Genomic DNA, 25,993 nt, shown 5'->3' with positions numbered 1-25,993 from the left:
CTTTTACTAGCCTACCTTAACATAAAAACTTTATTCTTTGTTCACAACTTGTTTAATCTCAGTGACAAAGCAGTGGCACATTAAAGTTCCTATTTCTGATATAATCCAGGTGTGTGTGTGTGTGTGTGTGTGTGTGTGTGTGTGTGTGTGTGTGTGTGTGTGTGTGTGTGTGTGTGTGTGTGTGTAAATATACATACATGCAGTATATGGTCACTCTGGTCTAATTCGCACTATTATTAACTATAAATTTGCCTCAATAAACTCCTAATTACTGCTCATTAGTAGTTAGTAAGGTAGTTGTTCAGTATAGGGTATGATTAAAGGATGTCAAATATTGTTATGCATAATAAGGCATTAATATGTGCTTTATACAGGTAAGTAGGCTACTAATAAAACAGCCAATATCCTTGTAATGCAGATAAGCTAGTGAGAATTGGACCCTAAACTACAGTGTTTATATATTATAGGCTACCATAATTATGTTGTTGAATGATTTTAATTATTGGATACTGTAGTCAAGAAGGTATGGACCTGAGGCATTGTTTCTGCTTGTTAAATATTACCATTAAAATGTTTCTAGCCCCTACTTACTACTGCAATGCTGTCACACATTCATTTTTAATACCACTAATGTTAGTATGTGCAGCTATTAAGACAAAACAGACACAGTGATTTAGAAAGACAAGAAAAACAGGAAAAAGTCTGACAACAGAAAGGGAAGTTTATTTTGGTTGCGAAATGTGTCATTCAATTAAACCATCATTACATTCATATACAAGACATACCACTGAAGTCCCAAAGGAGGAATATATAAGCTGGCTTGAAATGCCATTTCATGGCATCAATATTGAAAGTTTAAGCTTTAATTTGTTTAATTTCAATGTGCATGAAATTTCCCGACCAATTCTGAATGCAGGATTATAGACTTTACCATAATGGTGCCATTTCATATGACAGAAAAACACGAATTATAAAGATACTGAAACAGACAAATAAGACAATATATTACAGAATGTTCAATAAAGACTGCAGATAGTACTTCATTGGGCACAATTGTGCATTTTGGTATAGATTACAAAACCATCAGATCTAGATAAACTTCTATTTGTTTAGCTTGCGCCATTAAAATCTGCTGTTAAATGATCTGAAATGAAACTCTGCTTTACAAACATAGATAACACAGATTTATAGCTATTTCCTATCATATGTTCATATTTTTAATTTCCTATATAGTTCTTATAACATAAGATAGGAGTTCAATTGATAACCTCTTCCATTTTCTATTCATCTGAACAATTGTCTTGCTATGATATTCAAAGTTGTAATTATTAAAGCATTAGTAAATGTAACAGGTTTATCAAAAGCACTCCCATTCAAAACATCAAGCATAATATTATTGAAACAGTGTTTGAACAGAAACAGACTTGTGATCAGGTGTAAATGAGTGCTGTCTACATTGGCTTCAGTCATAATCAGAATAAATAGTAATATTCATTGCTGACACGTACATTCATCACAACACAGTGCTCTCTGATTGTTTGGTGTGATTGGTGACCATAGCAAAAAAAGAATCTCACAATATCAATGTAAAACACAACGTTACAAAAGAGAAATAGATCGGTCCAATGCCTCCACAATATCTAATCGATGTTATGTTTCTTTTCTGTGTGTACTTGTAATGACCTTTGCATGCCTGCAGGAAACACAGGCAGATGGTACATAATGCCCTAAAATAACAATAATCTGGTTGATCAAACTTGCAAAAACCCTGCAAAGGATCAACTGTACTTCAGGGGCACTTCACACAGCAGTCCATTCAGTGGAAATATATATATATTCATCCATATTTACAAGGACAACCATCTAAAGTATGCAGGTACCTAGCCCAGCTCTACCACCGGTTGTCTTTGTTAACATGTATGAATTGTATAATGTGCATGGCTGTTGTACTGTAAATACGTTCAGACGTAGTGCCTCTAACATAAAACAATCAAAAAAAGAAAAAAAAGAAGCTGAATTAAGTTATTTTGGGTTTATGAGTACACACATATGACAACAATAAATATTTTACACCCAAAATGCTTGTGATGGCCTCTGCTTCAGGTCAGTTAGAAGTTGAGTGTCTCTGACATCATCTTCCACCAATCCATGAGCTCCTCCTTCTCTTCTTCCTTCCTCTCTTCCAGCGACTCCAGCTCAAAATCCAGCTGAGATTGAGAGAAATTGGAGACATGAGAAAGGGGAAATGAGATATTATGAGAAGAAGAGAGAAGAGTGTCTTGTGTTTACCCGTGTAGCAGGGCTGTGGGGAACAGCTACTTTCTTGACCACAGTGAGGTACCCAGATGCAGATGCTGATACTTTGTAGTTACCAGGAGCCAACAAGCGCCAGTAATCGCCATCCTTAGCTAAAGAAAAAAAGAATGAGAGTGATTTAACGTCCAAATTAAGTGGCAAACAATGGCCACAAGAGGGCAGACCTACACACAATTGTTTTCAGCAGAAACCAAGCTGGGTTGTAGAGTTCATGTCATAAAGGCGAAATGTGTTTTTTTCTTTAAAAAAAAAACAATCCCATATAAGAGGTAAATTTGCAGAGACATTAAATATAAAAAAAATGTAGGTAGAATTCACTGACAGGTTAAAAACAAATGTATAAATTATTTGTATATGTATATATTATTAAAAAGTTTGGAAACATTTATGTTTTTAATGATTTTGAAATAAGTCTCTTATGCTCATCAAGTCTGCATTTATTTGATCAAAAATACAGAAAAAACTGTAATATTTGGAAAAATTATTACGATTTAAATTATGGTTTTCTATTTTAATATACTTTAAAATATAATTTCTGTGATGCAAAGCTGAATTTACAGCATCATGACTCCAGTCTTCAGTGTCACATGAATAAGATGATTTATAATAAGATGATTTATTATCAATGTTGGAAACAGTTGTGCTGCTTAATATTTTTGTATAACCTGTGATACTTTTTTCAGGATTCTTTGATGAATAAAAAGAAAGAAAAATCAGCATTTATTTAAAGTAGAAATCTTTTGTAACAAAATATTTGTGTTATTTTTTTTATTTATTTTTTTACTTTTGTGAAGTTTGGGGTCAGTATTTTTTTCTATATTTTTGATCAAATAAATGCAGGCTGGATGATCATAAGATACTTCTCTCAAAACATTAAAAATAGTAATGTTTCCAAACGTTTGACATGTACTATATATGTATGCATATATCTAAACCACATATATATTCTAATTCTAATTAAATATTTCAACAAAGAAAATAAGTGTTAATATAAAAAATAAATGTTAATATTTAAAACATTTAATTAAAAAATAAATATTGCAGAATTCATCAATTATGAAAAAACTTCAATGTCAGCTATAAAGCAGCTCTAATAGTGTCATTATTCAGCTCAAGTCATTTCAATGTGAATTCAATTCAGTTCAATAGTGTCAATGCCGCAAAGTTCATCAATTATGAAACAATAATGAAATATATACTGTATATAGTTATGAATTCTGTTTAATGATACTAGTGGTACCTGGCCTTTAAATTAATATTAAATTGCTGTGTGTGTGTGTGTGTATGTGTGTGTGTGTACCTGTGGTGATATCGTGGTCGATTCCTTCAACAGAAATAGAAGCGTTTGAAATGGGGTTCCCTTGGAGATCACGAACAAATCCTGCTACTCCTCTGTGAACCTGCGAAGGACATGAGGGATCAAAAAGGATGAAATCCTTCTAATCCTGACTCATGAGACAACTCTCTCCTCCTGTCAGCACCAGGCATGTGAAAGCAAAGGATTGGGGTGTACCTGCTCTATATAGCTGACGAGTGAGTTGCGGTTCTGGTCCCAGTACTGCTTCAGAGAGTCCTCAGGGGGAAACTTATCACAGCTCAGCTCCAGAGTGATCTCAAAACAATTACTGCTCAGATAGTTGAAGTCCTGCATACCTGACCGAGAGAGAGAAAAAGAAACATCAAGGGTTGACAACTGACAGCGAGTGCCATTTTTCTTGGTATTTTTTTATTTGTGGCTAACGTGCACAACATGGCCAAAAGTATGCAGACACCCAAACACCCACTTATATAAGCTTGTGGCACATTTAATTTCAAAACCATGTGCATTAATCGCCCTTTGCTGCTATAGAAGCTTCCAATCTTCAAGGAAATTGTTCCACTAAATTTTGAAACATGGCTGTGGGGATCTGAAAGTCAGCATGGTCAGGAACTGGTGTTAGGTGATGCTTGCGTTGGTGATAGTCATGCTATCAGACCTTCTCCAAACTGCTAATTTGAAAGCCAGCTTTTGACAAATTGATTCCCATGCCTTTTTCATGGCATTTCTATAAATTTACAAGTTTCCTTCCAACTAAATAAAGCTGTAAACTTATAATATACCTCCATCTTGATCTCTTGAAAAGTTTAGCCATTTAAAAACATTTGTTAGTTTCCTTTGCAAATCTGGTATTAAACCTTCTGCCTTTAGCATTTATGGAATAAATGTCCTGAGTAAACACATTAACCCATGCCATCATATAATATACGCATGTCCAGATTTTGCTGAGTTAGACGTGTTCCTGGGTCAACATATTTTGTGGATCCTGGAACAACTTTCCTGTCAGAAAATGTAATGCTAACCATGTCCCTACCCCTAAACCTAACCCTACTCATGTGTTATCCCTAAAATCAGAGGGAAATGATAGGTAACACTGAATGCATTATGATGCAGAAGCACCAAGCCCTGATTGTATGCCTCAACTTGACATAAACTTTAAAATTGTCCCTCAAATCTGATTGGTTAATATTAATGTTGTTCTAGGATCAATAAAGATGCTGATCCAGGAACATATTGTACCTGGTAAATTCAGGTTCTGCCATATAGTACAGTGGGATCCAAACTGAAAATCTGGCATTTAACACATTTTTAATAACTAATAATAATTTGTGTTGTATACAATTATATAATTATTTTAATCTGGAAATCAATAAAGATTTACAACTCAGCACTATTTCTAGGTCACTGAACTCCTTTATACAGATGTCCTGATGTACAGCACAAGTAGTACAGACACCAGACGAGTGATTTTTCAGAAGCTGTGTATTGTACCTCCAGGCACACTGTACCAGGCTCCTCCATTAGTGATGCCCTCTGTGAAACTGGAGTCATCATCATTCTTGCGACATGGCGGCCGGTTTGGGTCAGACATGACTGGGTTATAGCTGGAGTAGGCCTTCGCCAAAGTCTTAAACACCAGATCATCTGGACTAGCACTATATTCATGAGTAGAACCTGATGGACAAACAGAAAAGACACAGTTCTGTCATTACCATATCAATTACATTACAAACACCAAATCAAATTTCATGACAAATGTTCCTGGTTTAATTCTATGTGTAACATCCGGTCAGAGGAAGAAGACGAGGTGAGGCAAAGCAGATCTAATAGCAGCGTAATTTTATTTACAAAAAGCAAATCATCTACAAACAAAAATGCAGTGCAACAGTGTGCTACGGCACAGGCAACACCAGACAATGAGTGAATGAAACTGAGGGCATTATATATACACAACTAACCAAGGATCAAAACAAGGAACAGGTGTGTGAAATCAATCAAACAATAAGTAACCATGACAACCAGAGATAATGACAACAGAAAGGAAATACAGGAAATAATGAAGACAAACTAAAAGTCCTCGAAAATGAAATCATGATACAGTTTTTTCAGCATTATTTGATTCATAGAAAGTACAAAAGAACAGCTTTTATAACAATGTAAAAGTCTTTAATGTCCCTTTTGATCAATTTATTGCATTCTTGCTAAATAAAAGTATTAATTTTTTTTTAAATCTTACTAACAAAACTTTTGAATTAAATTAAATGTATTTTATTATTATATTATTTTTTATTATATTATATTGTAAGCTCACTTAAAGAATAATCATATATACTGTATATTCTATATAAGTTTGTATGTTTTTTGTGTATAATACTGTATATTAGAGGTTACTCACCACTGCGTGTCTCATCATATGGGTAGTTGGCCACCACGTCTCCTCCATGCAGATTGGCTGACAGGACAAATGGAATGTCTATAATCCAGTGAATGACAGCCTTAGTTTCTGGTGCGAGCTGTAACATACACAGGTCCAATCACTCACTTACCAGCCCCAAAACCACTGATTCACTTCCTAGATGTGTAACAATACTAATACCATGCTGCAATTTTTGACAAATAGTTGATCAAACCCTTTCTCACCTTGGTGTTTTCATCCACTGCTTTCTTCAGGTTTTTCAGGAGGTGATTGTTGGATCCTCCCTCTCTTTCGTTCATGTAGACGATACGATCAAGATCTGGAAAGTTGCGGTTCAGATCAATCCCCTGAGCATTGCTGCGGCCCACAAACCAGTCCTTCATCTCACCAGACTGCAAATATATATTATCATAATTAGCAGAATTATCACAATCATTAAAAACATGATTTAAAAAATAAAAAGCTCTCTATTTTTGAGTAGTAGGTCAAATTTGTTACAAATGTGCTTTTAAAGTTTTGCTTTTTAAATGTGCTTTTTCCATATGATTTTAAAGAATCTTTATGCAGCTTTTTCCATACCAGTAAGGTACATAGTGACTTTTAAGGTACTTTTTAGGTGTTTTGTGTTTTTTTTTTTTGGAGCTTGACAGCCACAATCACAATCAAATGTCTTATGGAAAAGAGCTGTGTAAAGACATGGCAAAATGTCTCTTTTTGTCTCCCACAAAGAAGTGGGAAACAAAAAGTTCCACTTTTGTGAGTGGAATTAAATTAAGCTGCATAAATATAATGACAAAATGTGTGTGTGTGTGTGTGTGTGTGTGTGTGTGTGTGTGTGTGTGTGTGTGTGTGTGTGTGTGTGTGTGTGTGTGTGTGTGTGTGTGTGTGTGTGTATATATATATATATATATAAAACAAAATAATATATATAATACCTCACCAAAGCTGCATTGTATTTGATAAAAATTATAGTACAAACTAATAATGTGAATATTTTTCTATCTTTTATTTCCATTTTCAGCAGCCATTACTCCAATCTTCAGTGACAGCACATGATCAGAAATCATTCTAATATGCTGATTTTGCGCTCAAGATACTTATAACAAAAAATATAAGTATTTATAAGTATATTTTCAATTTTATAGTTGCTGTAAACAGTGCCCACAACCCCTCTAAAACCTGCCAACAGAAGTTCTGAAAAAACACAAAGGTGAAAGTTAAACAGACTGAGATATGGAGACTAAGCTTCAGACTGTGGTGAGGAGGAAATCACTTAGGTTACTTGTCATTTTGCAGACACTTCAGGAAATGCCAGAGTCTTGTAAAGTTTGGCTGAAGGAGGAAGTCTGAATACAACTGCTACAACTGTTTTAAGGTACAAACAAAACCCATATCAATGACACAAGCCTATATCTTATCTGTAACCTCTATCATCCTCTCTGTCCAATTGAAATCATTTAATAAAAATAAAAATAAAAAAATAAATAAATTATATTAATATATGTACTAGGCCTATATAAAAAATATGCAACCTTTGTGCTTCTAGTTGCCAGGACAGGATTTTCCATCCACCTCTGAAATTATCACAAAAGCCCAGAGACGACACATGTTTGCTTTGTGGTCAGAACAGACATTTATTACTTCTGAAGTAGTAAAGCAGTGTGGTAAACCACATCCCAGCGAGGTGTTTAATAAATCTCTTGGTTTCTCCTCAACAAACGTTAAACTAAAAGTCCAGGGGCCTCATGTATAAAATATGTCAATTGTGTCTTGAAATGTCAAAGCCCACACTTGTGTGAGTACAGGCTACAGAAGGATGTGGTAAACCACAGATGTGTTATGAAATCAGCACCGCTGCATTCTGACAAAACAACAATCTGCTAAAAGATGTTGAACACCAGACTAGTCAACCAGTGATACCAGAAAGCTCAAAATACTGTACAACCAGGGCTTACTGTAGCAGCTTCGTCTGTCTTGTTTCATAGTTTTAAATATGACTATATCCATCACATACAGTTTATAAAGAGTTACAACTGCATTCTAGATTTTAGATTCTTCTTTTATTGTGTAAGATGTGTGTGTGTTTACCTGTGAGGCTGCTTTCTCAAAGCCGTCAGGATTCATGGAGGGCATGATGTGAATACGTGTGGAGTGGATCAGGTCGATAATGGTGTCGTTGCCCTCCTGGTACTCATTACAGAGATACTGAGCCAGATAGATGAGCATCTCTCTGCCCACGGCCTCATTACCATGCATGTTCCCAATATACTTAAATTCCGGCTCACCTGTCACACAAAAACATACACAGTTAATGACATGAGTCTGTATGCACGATGCTTTGCCAGTTATTTTAAGCTTTATTTTTTAAAAAGTGAACTGTACTATTTTAGTTGTATGCTCAAATAGTCATTGACATCTACAACATCGATATGTAAATGTCAAAAACGACACCAACAGTATATTACCAATAGATCATATCACAGATCACAGTCCATAATTTGGCAGTTATTACATACATTTTATTATCTTCGTACTGGGTTAGAACGAATAGAGATTTGTATAAAAATAAAATATTATATTAATAAAAATTTAAAAAGAGAGTTCTAATTATATTTTAAGCTTTTAAATTATAAAAAGACTTTACTAAGGACAAATTTACCGCATTACACTGTTGATTTCAAAAATTGAAACTGAAACAAATATGTTCTAAAAACGTTTTGCTAACATTCCCATTAAGTTATAAAACTTTTAACTTTTAACTGAATGTTCTCTGAATGCTCAAAATGTTTCTTGGATATGCAAACATTAATAGAACAATACGTCCTTAAAACATTATGGGAACATTACTTTTAAATGCTCTGAAAAACATTCTGAAACAAGAAGTAACAAAAACATTAAACGAACGTCCAACAGAAAAAAAATACATTAACAATGTATAAATAATGTTTTTGTGCTAACATTTTTTTTAAAGACCAGATAAGTTTGAACAAATGTTCCACTAATGTTACTGGAAAACTGTTTCTTCATAACTATGTAAGAACCATGGCAGAATGTTAGCCAAAGTTCTGAGAATGTTCCCTGTTAGAAGGGTTAATACAAGGATTCGGCTGATCAGAAAATATCAGGAAAAAGAAATACACCGCAAATCACAAAATAAAAAGTCAACCATTTTTTTTACCCAAATTACCCTAAATCAACGCAACAAGGACAGATATTTAAAATATCTACATAATTAAAGTATATTTAAATATAATTGTCTATTTCCAAAAAATAGAGCCTGAAATTCTTTAAAGACTAAAGGCCATTGCACAAAAATTCCGAAATTCGCATCCGAAATTTTCGCACGTTAAAATTTTTTTTTTACCTCACGTTATGTCAATCACGCTTGCACACTGAATACGAAACTTTCGTCCGTCATAAAAAAAATCGGATCGGGTTCGATTTTCTGCGTTTTTCGCATCCGTAGCAAGCAGTTTGAATGGTGTTTGACAATTCAGAGCCACCGAATCACGAGTACGAAAAAACGCATACGAAAATTTCGGACTCAGTGTGCAAAGGCCTTAAAGGGTTAGTTCGCCCATTTAAGACATGAAGTTGTATGCAATCCTTACCAGCACTATAGTGTATACACACTGACCCACTCTGTTGTCACCCCCCTGGTCCGAGTTCTGACCGCTGGAAGTTTTTGAATGAAGTAAAATGAAGTACTGTCTTCATCTGATCCGTCTGACACTGTGCTAAAATTAGTTTCATCATCTGAAGTTTCGTAGTCGGACATGTTGTCGGCGAGTCGCGCTATCAACAGCTAGTCGTCACGTGCGCACTGTTGACATTGACAGCAGCGCGGATTGATAGAAACGGAAGGAAAATAGTGCCGCATTAAAACTGAGGTATTAATTTTGCCCGGCGTGTTTTTTTTGTGTTAAATTAATCAAGCTTTGAAACGCAAATCTTTTTTTCACGTAAAAACGCACAGTTTTGTGGCCCCGGAAAGTAGCCGGGATTACTTCATTCAAAAACTTCCAGCGGTCAGAACTCGGACCAGGGGGGTGACAACAGAGTGGGTCAGTGTGTATACACTATAGTGCTGGTAAGGATTGCATACAATCTCATGTCTTAAATGGGCGAACTAACCCTTTAAGTCATTTCTACCCCAGGAGGTCAACCTAAATATTTTATGAGCTGTTTTATATTCTATTCATTTTATATGAGATGTTGGACTTCCTCTTGGTTATTTAATGTTCTCTTCTGTACTCCTTCAAAAGCAGTCCCTTTAATTAGTCCAGACTCAAGACATAGTCTTATTTGTTTACATTAATGACCTTGGTCCCCTTCTTTATAGAGTGATTCATGTCTAGGTTGTGGATTTACTGAGAAGTATTCCTAGAGAAGTACACCTAGCCAGATGTCAAGATCAACACACACACACAGTTAGACAGAGAGAAAGAGAAGACATTAATCTGCACAACATCCATAATGCTTGATTGACTGAACAAATTTGGTAGTAATTAGAGAAAACATACATGTTTTCAGATACACATGTCCGTAAATATTTGTAAAGAGAAGTGCAGCTGAAAAAATATATGCATAAAGCTAAATTCACACCAAGCACAAATATTAATTTCAAATATTATGGACCTATATTTATAAACATACTGTACAATCATACTTCTCATCATCATATCAACTTTTTTTTTTTGCAGAGAGCAGTCTGTTGGTTTTATTCATATAATAAATGTGCATATATATATATATATATATATATATAGAGAGAGAGAGATAGAGAGAGAGAGAGAGAGAGAGAGAGAGAGAGAGAGAGAGAGAGAGAGAGGTGCATTCCTGCAACAGATTAAACAATTTTTTTTTTTTTTTTTTTACAAATACTGAACTCAATGCATATCTGTGGTAATAACTTTCCCCATACTTTATGTGCCAAGACGCATGCGCGAGAACTGAGAAGATGATGCTCACAATCATTTGATGGGAAAGTGTGAAAGATAAGCCATTCATTTTGGGGCATTGGTAAGGCATTTTTACGTTTTCTCGTTGGTTTCTCACGATTCGGACATCCATAAAAATACACTTTAGAACTATTTTAAACACTACATCGAGACCCATCTGCTTCATCTTCTCAGTTCTCACGCATGCGTCGTGGCGCTCTCGTGAACTTACGTCACAGTCCCACGTGGAAGAAAATCAATAGTTGAATAAAGTCATTATTTTAGTTTTTTTGCTCACAAAAAGTATTCTTGTCGCTTGATAAACTTAGGGTTGAGCCACTGTAGTCACTTGGACTATTTTAACCATGTTTTTACTAACTTTTCGGAGACGGCAGATGCAATCACCTTGCAGCCGAAGAAGTGAGACAGCTCTCAGATTTCATCAAAAATATCTTCATTTGAGTTCTGAAGATGAACGAAATTCTTACGGGGTTGGAACAACATGAGGGTGAATAATTACTGACATAATTTTCATTTTTGGGTGAATTATCCCTTTAACTCTAAATTCCAAAGCTCTGATTAATACTGTGGTGCAGATACTTATATTTTATATTATTTTAGCTGATAATAAAATACTACATCAAAAGTGACAGTGAAACGACATTATATGACAAAAATTATATTTCAAGTAAATGCTATTCTTTTGAACTTTCTATTCTTCAAAGAATTAAGTTTTCGACAGTGATAATAATAAGAAATGTTTCTTGAGCATATCACAATAATTTCACTGAAGACAGGAGTAATGGCTGCTGAAAATTCAGCTTTGCCATCAAAGTAATAAATTACATTTTAAAATACATTAAAATGGCAAGCAGTTATTTAAAATTGTAATATTTCAAATAAATGCAGCCCTGGTTAGCAAGAAACCTCTTTCAAAAACATTAAAATACCACCTGACCAACACCCCATTCTGAACAGTAGTTTACAGTACAGTAACATATATGTGCATATATTAAGACACCAGATTTAACCAAAGGTTCTCTACAGTTTACCTGTCTCACTAGTACAAAACACATATTATATTTCACTAAACCCAGTCCAAACATGGGCTCAGGTAATGTCCTTGGAGCTTTCCCGAATCCTCTCTATTATTACACAATGTCCTGACCCATTTAAACCCTCCCTAACAATTGTTGTGCTCAAACTCGCGCTCTAACATAGGCAAACACATTTCACCCTCAGGTAACAAAAGCACAAATCATCAAGAGGCCAGGAAAGGACACTTGGTGTTTTTTCTTTGGTAATCTCAGAAACATGAGCTTCTGAGAACTATTCTGCCTGATAAGCACATGATACTGACTATTTGTTGTGATGAAGAGTTTACAATTACACAACATGTAAACAATGTTTACCTGACATTGCGCTGTAAACATTATATAAGCACCTTACATAGCGCATGTGCTCTGAAATAGATGTTTACATTGGACAGACCTGTGTAGAAAAGCCAACACACCAGTTAAGCAAGAAAACAAAGGCATACAGTATTGAATGCACACTTGATTGCCATACACACAGATTGGAAGCAGATGGAAGAGCTGCTTTATTCAGCAGGGGTCCCTGCAGGCTCTGGCCTTTTTATAGCCGTCTATTTCATTGCCTCGCCTGAACATCTAAATATTCTACATCTCGCAATTAAAGAGAAGCACGTGTGGAAAATCCACAGCGTGTGTGTGTTCAGGCTCCTAAATAAGGATGTATGTCCCTGTCACATTTACAAGCAGCCTTTGAAGCTCCAACTACTTCAAATTTAAATTACTGCCAAACTCTTTCACAGATGTTAAAGTCAAAGCAAAGTATTCCCAGGCCTGTCCACAGGAAATGTGCGTCTGCATGTGGTGTGTGTGTGTGTGTGTGTGTGTGTGTGTGTGTGTGTGTGTGTGTGTGTGTGTGTGTGTGTGTGTGTGTGTGTGTGTGTGTGAGAGTGAGTGAGTGAGTGAGTGAGTGAGTGAGTGAGCGAGTGAGTGAGTGAGTGAGTGAGTGAGTGAGTGAGTGAGTGAGTGAGTGAGTGAGTGAGAAAAAAGTGTGTGAGAGACTGACAGAGAGAAAGTGAAGGTGTTTTCAGTTTTTGTTTGGTTTTTCTTTTAACATATATGACAGGATGTGCTGTGTAACTTTCATTAAGTGTTTTTAATATATTTTATATCAACTGATATAAAGAATGTAATAATACAATAAATGGTGTTCCAATTGCCCTTGACCAATTGCCTACACCTAAGATAAAATCTAATAGACTAAATCTATGAGCTACTACTTGACATTTGTCATTCATGTTAACGATTAATAAACAACCTAGATATATATATAAATTAAATTGAAAGATATTCAATGGTTTAACTGTTTAAAAACAGCATTTATTTAAAACATACACTACCATTCAAAAGTTTGGGGTCAGTCATTTTTTTTTCTTTATTTATTTGAAATAAATGAATACTTTTATTCAACAATTTTGTGCTAAATTGATAGAAGTGATAGAAAAGATTTATATTGTTAGAAAAGATTTAGCTATATTTGGAATAAATGCTGTTCTTTTTTACTTTTTAACCGGTACAGTAAATTTCATTTTTGCATGAATTTTCAATGTCCGAATAGTTTTTACACCCCTACTCCCATCCGGTGGGCGAAAGGTTTTCATCAAGGATAACCACAAAAACAAAAAGTGTGAAATCCTACACAGATTGTGAAGAACAAACTTTCCCTTTCTTATGAAACGCTTATATATTTGTGTCTTATCCGAACGAAGCAAAGCTGTCTTGATAGCAGTGATGAGAAAATCATCTGCTGTACAGATGAGCAGCAGGGGAGGGGAAACTGCTAATCTATCAATGAAACAGCCAAACAAAAAGGGTAAAATAACACATTTCTAAGCCATAGAGCCTACATCACCTCTCTCTCTCTCTCTAAACATATTCTGTAACATCAACACCATCCCCCCACATACTTATCTCATATATTATTTCCTCTCTTTGTATTGCTCTCATACTCCCTTTATCCCTCTTTCTTACAAAGAAAATATGTCAATAGAAAGAAAATAACTGTTAGACATCATATGTTAACCTCCTTTAGGACAATTCCTCAAGAAGACAAACATTTAAAGACAGCATTCTGTTTCTAGATGTATCTGTTTTTAAGATAAATCTATAAAAGTCTAAATGTAATGACATGGGTAAGAAATCAGTGTTGCTAAAAGGATATCATGCCTACTTGCAACTATCTGCCTCAAATAAACTTCTTGAATAAAGATTCAATGTCACAGACAAACTTATACAACAGATCATAATTCCTTCGGAAGCAAATGTAAGATGTAAATTGGGTCTCACAGTGAAATAAATATATAGGGCTGTTGATAAATTACAGTAAATAACAGGTATTCTCATAAATGTATGGATTAATCTCAACGCTATCTAAAAGTTTTTATTATATACTACCCTTCAGGCTGCATTTATTGTATAAAAAATACAGTAATACAGTGAAATATTATTACAATTTAAAATAACTTTTTTTTTTTATATATTTTAAAATGTAATTTATTCATTTGATGGCAAAGCTGAATTTTCAGCAGCCATTACTTCAGAAATTTCTTTTAAAAATCCTTCTAATTTTCTAATTTGGTGATCAAGAAACATTTCTTATTATTATCAATGTTGAAAACAGTTGTGCTGCTTAATATTTTTTGTGCAATCTGTGATAGTTTTTTTCCAGGATTTTTTGTTAAATACAAAGTTTATAATAGATAATTGAAATGGGTCAATCTTTATAACATTATACATGTATTTTTTGCCAATATTGTTGAATATATTGAATTCATCCTTGCTGAAGTGCATTTAGATTTAATAAGATGTGTTATGCCACAGCAGTGATCTGCTCTTGTCTTTAATATTAATAGATCAGCCTGTGTTTCGCTCAAGTGATGTTTAATATTTATACAGTTAAAAGGTAGTTCCAGCCTTCTAATCTTACTGGCCAAGTGCTGTTCCAATAACAGAGTAATATACAGTATGTGATCGGTCCAGAATGAGGAGTGCGAGGGTTTTTGAAATTCGGAGCATCAGCTTTGGTTTCTTTTAAAACTTGGAGGAAAAATATTCAAAGTAAATAGAGAAATTATGTCTGAAACGTAACTAGAAGGCATCAAGACACTCTTTCTATTCAATTTGTTAATATCTAATATTAAAATAAATAAATAAATCAATAAAGATATGTTTAACAGCAGGTTTGTTGCTATTAATTAGGGCTGCAGTATCAAAATGATCAAGTGCTTAAAGTGTATTTCTTTCATCCTTAGAATGCAGATTTGATTTGAACAACACTAGCACAGGATTATGTTTACTGGAACTCCTCCTGCTGCCCTTTCACATTCTCTCTCTCTCGCTCAGTGTTGGCCTGAGAGACACATTGAGAGAACAGAGAGACCAAAGATTTGAGAAATGCAGTGCCTTAGAGAGCAGAAACTGCTGCCTCATCTTCATGAAGAAAACAAAGTGGAAGGGAGAAAGGGATTTTATTCTAATCTTTCTGATCCTCATCTGACCACATAACAAAACTCACATTATCACTTCACATAACATGAAAGACTCTCTTCCTCTATAACCTCAAACATCCCAACTGAAACCTCAGATATAAAAATGATTATTTAAATATTCTGTATTATACATTTAGTTTCGATTTAGTTTCGATTCCATTCTTCCTTAAATCCTGTCTTTTCTACTAACCCATCCATCCGTGAATCCATCAATTCAAGGAATTGTCAGGAAATGTGTGGTCTTGACGCACGTCTATTACCTCTTAAAGACATACACAAACAGAACCAGAAACGTCAGAGACACGCTGGTTTCCATGCTATGTTGACCAGAGGGGATCATTAATTCAAGATAACTGATTCAGCACAGTGCACACTTCTGCAGTGGAAACACACACACATTCCCCAAATGGTCAGGGCCACGTATGACATAACAATAATATCACTGCAGAGACTGGGGGAGATAAAAAATATTTAAAGAAAAGGTTTGATTTATAAACAGAATGCCACATGATTGTACAAAGACTAAAGAGTAGTTCTGTCTCATTAAACTAATACAGTTAATCATCAAAATAGAGGGAGAGAGAACAGATGTGGAATCTCAGGATGTATTATTAATGAACTTTCGCTCTCTGGAAGATTCCACTTTCATCACAAACCTACACAAAAAAAGAGAGCTTTGCTTGCTTCAGTTATGCTCTTATTTTTCTGGACAATTAATATGTATTAATCAGTCGGGAAAAAGGTGTAGATAGAATTCATATATATATATATATATATATATATAGTTTTTTTAAAACACTACAATAGGTTTAAAAATTTATGGAATGGAATAATAGTTATTTGTCATCCTATGCAGACACATTACATCTTGCGTTTCACAAATTGTATATATATATAGGCTATATGTATAAATATATATATATATATACATATATATAAAGGCTAAATATATATGCTATATACATACATAGGCTATATGTATATAATATATATATATATATATATATATATATATAAAGGCTATATATATATATATATATATATATATATATATATATATATATATATAAAGGCTATATATAGGCTATAGGCTTAAATACATATATAGGAGGAAATCATGCAATTAATAATAATTTTTTATTTTTTTTACAACAATGACTGCATTTCAATGGGACTGACCATCAGAAAACCAATGGGAAAGCCAAGCGATGTGTCTCTCTAATGCTTTTAAAAGTCATGGAATACCAATGTGTATTTGTAGAAAGAGCATAATGAAAATATGCATATGCAATATTTACATTAATATATATGACACACTTGATCAGTTTGAAAAGCGTAAGACACCCCCTCCCCTTGAAAGAAGGCAGTGAAAAAGCCAGATCTTATCAAACGTGCATCCGGCAAGTTAATGGATGAATGTGTGTATCTGATATACTGTAGGTGTTGTTGTCACATGCTAACTCAGCAGAGCACCAGATGGCCTGTTTCTCAGCACTTCCCGGCCCCCGTGGCAGACGGCATCGCGCGCTAATTCCTCCACTCATCCTCTTCCTCATCTGACCGAGCACAGGTGAAGCGCATGGCTCATGGTGCTAAGCTTATCTGTCTCCAGGGCAACAGCTATTTCTGCCCAGACGTAACACTCAACACTAGCAGAGCCGCCTCTCTTTGATATCCCATTCTCTCGCATCTGTACGCTGCTGCTGCTGCTGAGGTGAGGGTGGGGCTGGAAACTCATCTGGTAGCAATAAAAGACTTAATGCAATGAGTCATATCTACGCAAACACATACAGAGAGCCAACCATACTATTTAAGGAACCGGGGCCCTACGTTAAGGATAAAGGTTCTTACTGCTCCTATTGCTCTCACTTATACACACACACAAAAACACAAATGAACACACGTGTTCCTTCACTCTTTCACACATATATATAATATACACTTAGAAACTTCACACCAGCACAAACTGCGCAAGACTGTGAATCAGCTATGCTTAGTCAACATATAAGTTCAATGTGTCAATAATAGAAATCCAATGCATGACTTCAGCATTTTCAAAATAGATTAAATATCCTGCGTTTTTTTAATACATGTCCAGGGACTATAGCTGAAAATGAGCTGTAATAGCTGAACTGGCATACACAGAAATGTTAGTCACTTTACAATTAAGTTCAATTAGTGAATCCTTTGGGTATCATGATGACAATGAACAATTTTCCAGCATTTATTAATCTGTTATTAATGGACAGTTAGTTATTAGATTATAATAGATTATTTATTACTAATAATACTATTTTATTCTTTGTTAAATGGGTGTTTTTTATTTTCTAATCTTTTTATTTATTAAAGATTTTTTTTATCTTCCTTGGTTATATTTTTTCATTTATTTATTCAACTTTAAATGTGAATAAACATTAACATAGATTAATAAATGCTTTAACAGTGTTGTTCATTGTTCATGTTCTATCCAATACATTAACTAATGTTAATAAACAACTTTAATCAGAATAAAGTCAATTATAGGGTAAAGAAATTGCTGATACACCAGTCATCATCACAGAAATTTTACTTTAAACTCTGATAGGTCTGTATAAACATTAAAAAAATGTGTTTCATGGACAGAGATAAGCTATACATGCATTAACATACTTTACTGAGTCTCAGTAATCAAGTAATGGAACCAGAACATACATTATCATAAAATCAACACTCTTAAATAATTAATGCATCTCTATGGTTTCGGTGTGAGGTCTTCAGTAATTAGCTCTAATCCGCCAACCTAATTCCACTTTAAATGGAAAAGATCCAAAATCCAAATAGAGCACACTAAATGAACTAATTAGTATACACCACTTCGGATCAAGGATTTAAAAACATAGTAGCCAACACAAGCCTACAAAACCCAAACTAAATGTAATTGTTAATATTACTTTCATGTTTAAACCTGTATTGCTCAAACCTTAATTACCTGTGCAACAATTTAGAAAATGGCAGCATAGGCCTACCATAAGCTTAATAATTATACGTTGTTCAAGCCAACACTATATTACTGACCCTCATTTGGGCAACCTCCTTCATTGTAGTCAGTCTCTATTCAAGAGGCTAATAAACTTATAAACAATATAATCAATATGTGTATTTATTCATTTGGTAAGAAGCCATGCAATAAGCCGTGTGTAAATTAGTCTGTAATTGATCTGCAATTACAGATCCAACAACCTTTGCAAAATGGCGTCCACGCGCACAGTGAGCTGCTGTCATCACATCTCTGAGAGCGCGCGCACAGGCACACACCAAAGCGCTCCTGCGCGTCGAGATACATTAGTGCGATGATTTATGAAAAACTTGCAAAATTATTAAATGTGACAGTGCACACCATTGTGAAAATGCAAAATAGTTTATAATGCAGTCACTGTTGAATTTCAAACTTAAATACATTTGAGCTTTAAATTCATAAATTTCAATGCCCATTCAGTGGATGCCTCACTGGAGCAGAGATTGTTTTCACCTCATTTATAAACGTCTCATTATAAGAACCTAATTTGTCGCCAGCAAGAGGTTAAAACGTGAAATACATTTAAAGGGGATTTAATAGGAAGGGGTGAGTGTCATCTGAGACTCCCTTTTATTGATTTGTTATTGATTAATGGCCTGATCTAATTTCATTTAGAATGGACAAACATGGCACACAAAGGAGAATGCTTGCTTATGCTGCTCCAAAGAGCTTCATTGTTTATGCTATGACGGTCTTCTTATCATAATCTGGCATAATTAATGATCATCTCTCACCAGGCTCATGGATGCCAGGGTTGTCGCTCATCTCCAGGACGAGCAGCTCTCGGCCCTCGGAACTCTCCCCGACCGTGTAGATGCGGGTGATGGAGGGGCACTGCAGCCACACGGACACCAGGGCTTTCCGCATCTCCTCATATCGGTGGTACTCAAACGAAATACCTCCTTCCCCCGCAGCATCCCCGCCCGAGGCCAGGGCCAGCATCAGCAGAGCCCCGCAAAACACCGCCGCCGTCATCACTCCCGAAACACTCGACACCTCTCTCTCTTCACGTATTTCTATTCGGTCTCTCGTAGCACTGCTGTCTGTCTTTCTTTTCTATTCTGTATTTTTCGTTTGCTGTGTCGTGCCCCGTATGGAACCGCAGAACTGATGCGTGGGCGAGAGTCCTGAATACCTGTTTAGCCGCGGGGACGCGCGTGAGATAGCGGACGTGCAGCGCGAACCCGCTGAAAGCTCAAGATTACACACTCGCGAAATGGGTGAACGCGCATGGTGCTACCCCTGCAGGGGCGTGGCTTATTTAATGACGAATGGTCTTACGTTTTTTCCAATCGTCATATTTAAGTAAAAGTATATACATTTATGGATATTGACTATAGTATATCAGTATATAAAAAACATATAATATAAGTAGGCTATTAAAGTAACATATATCAAAAGTGCAGGTAAATTCTATAAAAATGGCACAGCTGATTGTAGCTGAGTGGAGAGTTGCTGGAGTCTGTGTTAATACATTTAAATATTAACATTTACAAACATTAAAAGGATTGATTGTTCACCAAAAAAAGAAAAGAAAGAAAAAATGAAGAAAAAAAAAATATAGGCCTATATATGAAAAAATGTCATCATTTAGCCTACTCATTCTCATGTTGTTATGAATAAGCCTATGTATGAATTTATTTTTCTGCAGAACATAAATTAGTCCTGGCTTTAATCTTGATATAATTATAAATAAAAACTATTTTTTTAATATTTAAAAATGAACTTATAGCTACCATAACAATATATTTATTAATATACGACAATGACGAGTAATGTGCCTGTGGTAAAGTCATAAACTCCTAATTCAATAGCCTTTATAGTGCAATTTAAAATGCATGGGATTGAAATGAAACTGACTATTATTGAATATGAAACAAATCAGTTCATGGCCATATTCATAATAATTTACTTTATGATAATGTCTCTAGAGGCATCACTACATCTTCTGACATAACATAAACACACAAAACACAAAGAAATATATACTAATATAAATATAAGCTGCAGTTATAAAATGAAGGGAGATAAATGTATAATACATTTATTACACTTACAAAAACGGTAGGCCTACTGTCGTAGTCCCATACATCGCATGTAGCCTATACCAGATGGTAATAAGTAATAACATGCATAGTAGGCTAGCCTACATCTATAGCATGATACTGGATATTTACGTGGTACTCGTGGTACTTTTTGTTACTTTGTTGCATGTGTAATGTAAAGTGTGAAGAGTGTAGGTGTGGTAAGTTAAACAGCAATAATACAATTAGGTTACGATCTAGCGCGCCCCCTGCTGCGCGCCCACCAACCTTTTACAGGCGGTGCCCTACTTTACTTCCAGCTTCACGAGGTCCACTTGCAGTCTCGAGCATGACATGGCGACTTAATTAATTATATTTTACTTAAAAAAAAATGTTTCACACTACCCTGCCTCTCATGTTTTTAAACACAAAAACGCATTCTGTGTGAATGACCCCTTTACTAGTTTGGTCTGCTTCTCGAGATTCAGATTCGTGATTTGCGAAATAAATAATTCAGAACTCCTTGAGACCCGGCTTGGCATATTCATTAGAACCGAATCGATTAATTTGTCTTTGGCATCACACAAACGCAGAACAAAGAAATATTAACTAACATAAATACAAACTGCACCTACATAATGAAACAGAGATTTTGTTCGAAATCCTTGACAAAAAGGAGAGATTTAAAGGAACCGAATTGATCGATTCAATCGAAAATCTTTTCTTGAACTGCTTTTTGTGCTGTTCATTTATTATTATTATTATTTTTGATATGCAGAGGCAAATGTCATTAACATGTGGAGAAAGTTTTAAAAGTAAAACTATTAATTTTCAACAAAGATATTTATACAGGTAAAGCAGAAATTTCCAAAAAGTGGTACTTCATTACTCTATCTCTGTGGACTTATGTACATTAAGGATAAAGATATCATCTACCAACTCTATATGGCACCTTACATACTATAATATGTATCTGCGACTGTCTGTCTACCTCATATAATACTTTACATATAATGTAGTATATTCTGTTTTGAAACTGTCTACCCACCACATATGACACTACACATTACAGAATGTATATCCCGGACTGTCTAGCAGTAGCTCCTCATATGACACAATACATATTGTAATAATATGTATATTTTGTTGTGGAACTGTACCCACCCCATATGGCACTTTTCATACTGTAATATGACATTTGACTTGTACGATGATCAGTGATGGATGGGGATTGTAAAATTGTGATGAAAACACATAAAGGGTAGGGATAATGTTTAGAGAACTCACTGTTCTACTACTAGAGCATAACCACAGAGTCAGCGTTTGTTACTTTGTATTTATTAAGTTGCCTTCAAATCAACAAGCAAACCCCTCAATTATCTCTTTTTTTCCCAAATCCCTTCCAAGCCATATTTTTGTGATATGGCTGGTCACTGATGAAAATTATAAAATCTTTAAAGGAATTTAGCAAAAAATCAGGAAAGCCAACAAAGCAAAAAAAGCCATTACAAAAATAAGATTTTAAAATATTGCGTCATTGTTAAGGTGAAAGTAAAGTGCTTTTGAGGAATGATGTTTGCATTACTTAAGACAGATTATAATATCTGTTAATAAATGTTTATAATAACTGAGAGCACAGAACACAGGCTGATATCCTTTCATTCCTAACAACCAGTCCACTGGAGTATTGTGATCGGTTGGTTTAATGATGTTTGTGGGGTTGTGTTTTCCCTTTTCAAAGGCACATTGCTGTAAGAAGCTGGCATTGATTTGAATCCATTCAGTCCAATTTTAAATACTTTACAGTGAATGTGTGCAGGGGGAGGCAATGCAAAAGCATCAGACCAACCAAATCCCACACAAGTCCATGAGAGATAGATCAATCTAGATGATGATGAAGCATCAGTGTATGTGAGAGAAATCTCTGTCAATCAGTCGCTCTTCACAGCTTTATGATGTGTGTAATGTTTTTTAAACTGGGAATCGGTGTTGAAAAGCCTGTCCCACCAGGTGAATGTAGATCCATAGTTGCCAACAAAATTCATGTGGTGGAAGTCATGGAAACGAGCTCCAGCATAGAATGGAATCAAATGCAGGGGGTTCAGAGGAATGTCGTAACCACTAAAGAGAGGGCAAAAGAAGGAACGTTAAAGAACAAAACACTTACATACTCTAAAGATAAATGAAATGATCAAAAAAGTATTATAAAATATTTTTACCAGGACATATTTCCACACAAAATATAGTTTAATCATATAAAAATCCTAGAATTACTGTTAAAGACAAACTTGTAAATTAGAAGGCGGTGTCCACATAGTAATGTAGTGTATCAAATGAATACATTTGTAATATAGCTTTGCAATAAGTTATTATCAGCATCACAGTGTTGACATTACCAAATGTACTGATCCAGAACATGGCTCATCCACATTCAATTGCATTGTGTGTCCTGAGCTCACCTGTGAACATCAATGGTTTCAAGCAGCCGGAAAGTGACCCAGGCCCAGAGCAAAATCATGTGATTGCAGAAGACCATGATGCCAATGAAGAATCCAGCACCCAGAATCAAAGTCTCAGCAGGGTGGGCATATTCTGCCTGCATGCCAAATGGAGCCTAACATACGCACAATGAAAAAAAAATGGTAGATCAACTATCGTTATAAAGACAAAAAGGAAATAAAAATTAAGAGTTAAGGCACGTTCACACCAAGAACTATAGCTATAAAGATAACGATAACTATATTACCGTCCACGCTGATGGATAAAAAAAAGGTTGTGATTATAGGCATGTGATGCATGCTCAAGCTCTTTAAAGCAGGATAGATTCTGATTGGCTGTCAATGTTTTTATCATTAATCATCTGGGAAAAAAATCCTGGTTTAACATTATTTTGATGGTCTCTTAAACACATTATCTTGACTATAAGTAATGTTACACCAACATGTCTACTAACTCTGTTAGTAGAGTATTAGAAGACTGGTAGGGTTAGAATAAGTTGACGTGAACTTGCAAAGTTGCTTATAGTCAATGGAATGTCTTTCGGGGCGCATCACAATAAAGAGTTAGCAGATATTAACCAGACAGTCTACTAATACTCTAATGAGAGTTAGCTGACATGTAGTTGCAAAGTTACTTATAGTCAACAGAATGTTGTAAGTGTTATCTAAACTCTTGTTAAAGTTATTCTAAAAATATTGTTTCTCTGTGCCATTATTGTAATATTTGTGGTGTGGACTCTCTTTAATATTTAGAATGATTTTTAGAACTATACTTGAATCATTATTGTTATAGTTATCGTGTAAATGTGCCTTTAGCAAATATATATATATATATATATATATATATATATATATATATATATATATATATATATATATATTTGCTAAAGGCACACATATACTATATAGATTGAAAATATTAATAATTATACAATGTAAAACTAATAGAAAAGAACATGTAATTTAATGTAGACATGTAAAACGTTTCATTTAAACTACTTCTACAAGCCTATCTTGGCTGTCTTGTAGTTTCCCTTCATCTGCACATTGTGTGTGTATTTGTGAGAATGCGAATAACTTACAGTGAAGTCATGATGGACTTTATGAATGTACTTGTAGATTCTGCGATGATGTAGGGCTCGGTGGAGGAAGTAATGCCATGTGTCCTCAATTACCGCACAACCAAAACACTGGGCCAATATAGAAGGCCTGAGACGATGAGAGAGATCATAAAAATGACAACAAGGCCCACTTGCTTCAAAAAAAGATTTTGTTAAAGCTGCAGAACAACCTCAGGACTTTGACTGTAACTTCATAGACCTATTATCACAGAATTCTTCATATTTGAATCATGATAAAGTGAGAGAGCTGTTCTCACCAGCGAGGCATGGAGTCCCAGTCATAAGGGATGCTGAAGAACTCAGTAAAGTAAAATGTTCCACAGATGAGCGGTAGCTGGATACAGAAGTGATTAAACAGCAGCATTTTAAAGCACTTCCACTGTTTCTCCCATGTCTCTGGTTTATCCTGCAAGCACAACAACAAAAAACATATATGAAAAGTTAATAAAAATAATATTTTTAACAAGAAAAAAATATATAAATGCTAAATTTAAAATAATAAATCCTTTGAATCCACGTACCTGTTGGATTTTATACTTCTGCATGAAAGGGAGGAACTGAAAGATAAACCCAGGCAGACAGAACAGAAAATAGATGAGTTCATGGACGATGAGCGAGCCCCAGGTGGCGATCTGGAATTTGCTGTAGTTCTGCAGCATGTGGTTCCACGCTTGCTCCAGAGGTTCCTGCAGCGGATTTTCTGGAAGAAATGAATCCACATATTCCACCGCCAGATATGCAGAAGACAGAATGTTGGCTGTGCCGTTCACCTCCATGGCAGCGAGTCAGTGGGACTCTCCAAATGAGTAACTGTATAAACACATGACATGAATAAAGATTAATGACACTCAGTTATCAATCTCAGAGTGAGGCTTGCCTGAAATACAGGTAGTTCATTTGGAAAAACTGCTTCATGTCAGTACAGGGTTACAACTAAATATGAATGTATGTTACAGCTATATATGTTCATAAGCCTCTAGTTTCAAGTTTTTTAAGTTTAAAAAAAAGTTATAGATCCAAAGATGAGTTCAACTTTGTTTGATCACTGCTTACACCCAGATGTTGCTTGGGTGTAAGGAACCCATTATTCATTGAAGTTATGCAAGCTTTCCAAATTAAACTAATTTATGTTCCTCTAAATTTTACACATATGCGGTGACAAATAAAATAGAATTTTAAAATTAACACATTCTGGTCTGGTTGCATAACTATAAATAATCATAAATACACAAATGTAAATGTAAAGATTACAAGAGACACCATTAGGTATTTTTGGTCATATTAAAGTTACTGCACGTGCATGTCTGTTAAATCACAATAACAATCATAAGACATAAATATTTTATTTTCTCTCAAAGGCAACTATATTTTGAAATAATTTCCTAATCAACAAATGCACCTATGTAGTCCAAAAGTAACATTTAGCTTGTTTACATTATTTACATGTTAAACGCATGTTTACATCATTCTGCAGCTGTAGCCTACCTCGAACTAGGGCCGATTTAAGAGCGCATATATTTCTAACATTTCTTAAAGAACATTACAACAAATATCTTATTATATGAGTGTAGATTTCAGCACGGACGAGTTTTTGACTCACCTGTGAGAAGCTCTCCTTCTACCTGCGCTAGCAGTAAGGTCGCTTTTAATGTAATAGAACTTTACATAGGACCATTGGCCGAGAAAAGAGGAGACGGTGTGTGCGGGCAGAGGCTGGCCGCTGATT

At 35.0% G+C, this 25,993-nt stretch overlaps 2 protein-coding genes across 2 annotated transcripts; both read right to left on the bottom strand.

The window, feature by feature from the left end:
• Positions 1-703: 703 nt before the first annotated feature.
• On the bottom strand, positions 704-19,876 carry cpe (carboxypeptidase E). Its single transcript, XM_077204577.1, has 9 exons — positions 19,359-19,876; positions 8,139-8,335; positions 6,275-6,442; positions 6,030-6,147; positions 5,126-5,308; positions 3,830-3,969; positions 3,617-3,716; positions 2,290-2,408; positions 704-2,207 (listed from the first exon to the last, which is right to left on the bottom strand). The coding sequence occupies exons 1-9, from the start codon at positions 19,597-19,599 to the stop codon at positions 2,109-2,111; spliced, it is 1,365 nt and encodes a 454-aa protein (XP_077060692.1). The 5' UTR covers positions 19,600-19,876; the 3' UTR covers positions 704-2,108.
• A 2,094-nt stretch (positions 19,877-21,970) lies between these two features.
• Positions 21,971-25,993, bottom strand: msmo1 (methylsterol monooxygenase 1). The gene is made up of 6 exons (XM_077204320.1): positions 25,868-25,993; positions 24,789-25,077; positions 24,525-24,673; positions 24,229-24,355; positions 23,108-23,262; positions 21,971-22,769 (listed from the first exon to the last, which is right to left on the bottom strand). The coding sequence occupies exons 2-6, from the start codon at positions 25,041-25,043 to the stop codon at positions 22,580-22,582; spliced, it is 876 nt and encodes a 291-aa protein (XP_077060435.1). The 5' UTR covers positions 25,044-25,077; positions 25,868-25,993; the 3' UTR covers positions 21,971-22,579.

Source organism: Siphateles boraxobius, unplaced genomic scaffold (genome assembly GCF_051911475.1).
Source record: "Siphateles boraxobius isolate OS27281-9 unplaced genomic scaffold, OSU_SipBor_1 119, whole genome shotgun sequence".
NCBI classification, from domain to species: Eukaryota; Metazoa; Chordata; class Actinopteri; order Cypriniformes; family Leuciscidae; genus Siphateles; species Siphateles boraxobius.
This window is presented reverse-complemented; position numbering and strand designations above follow the sequence as displayed.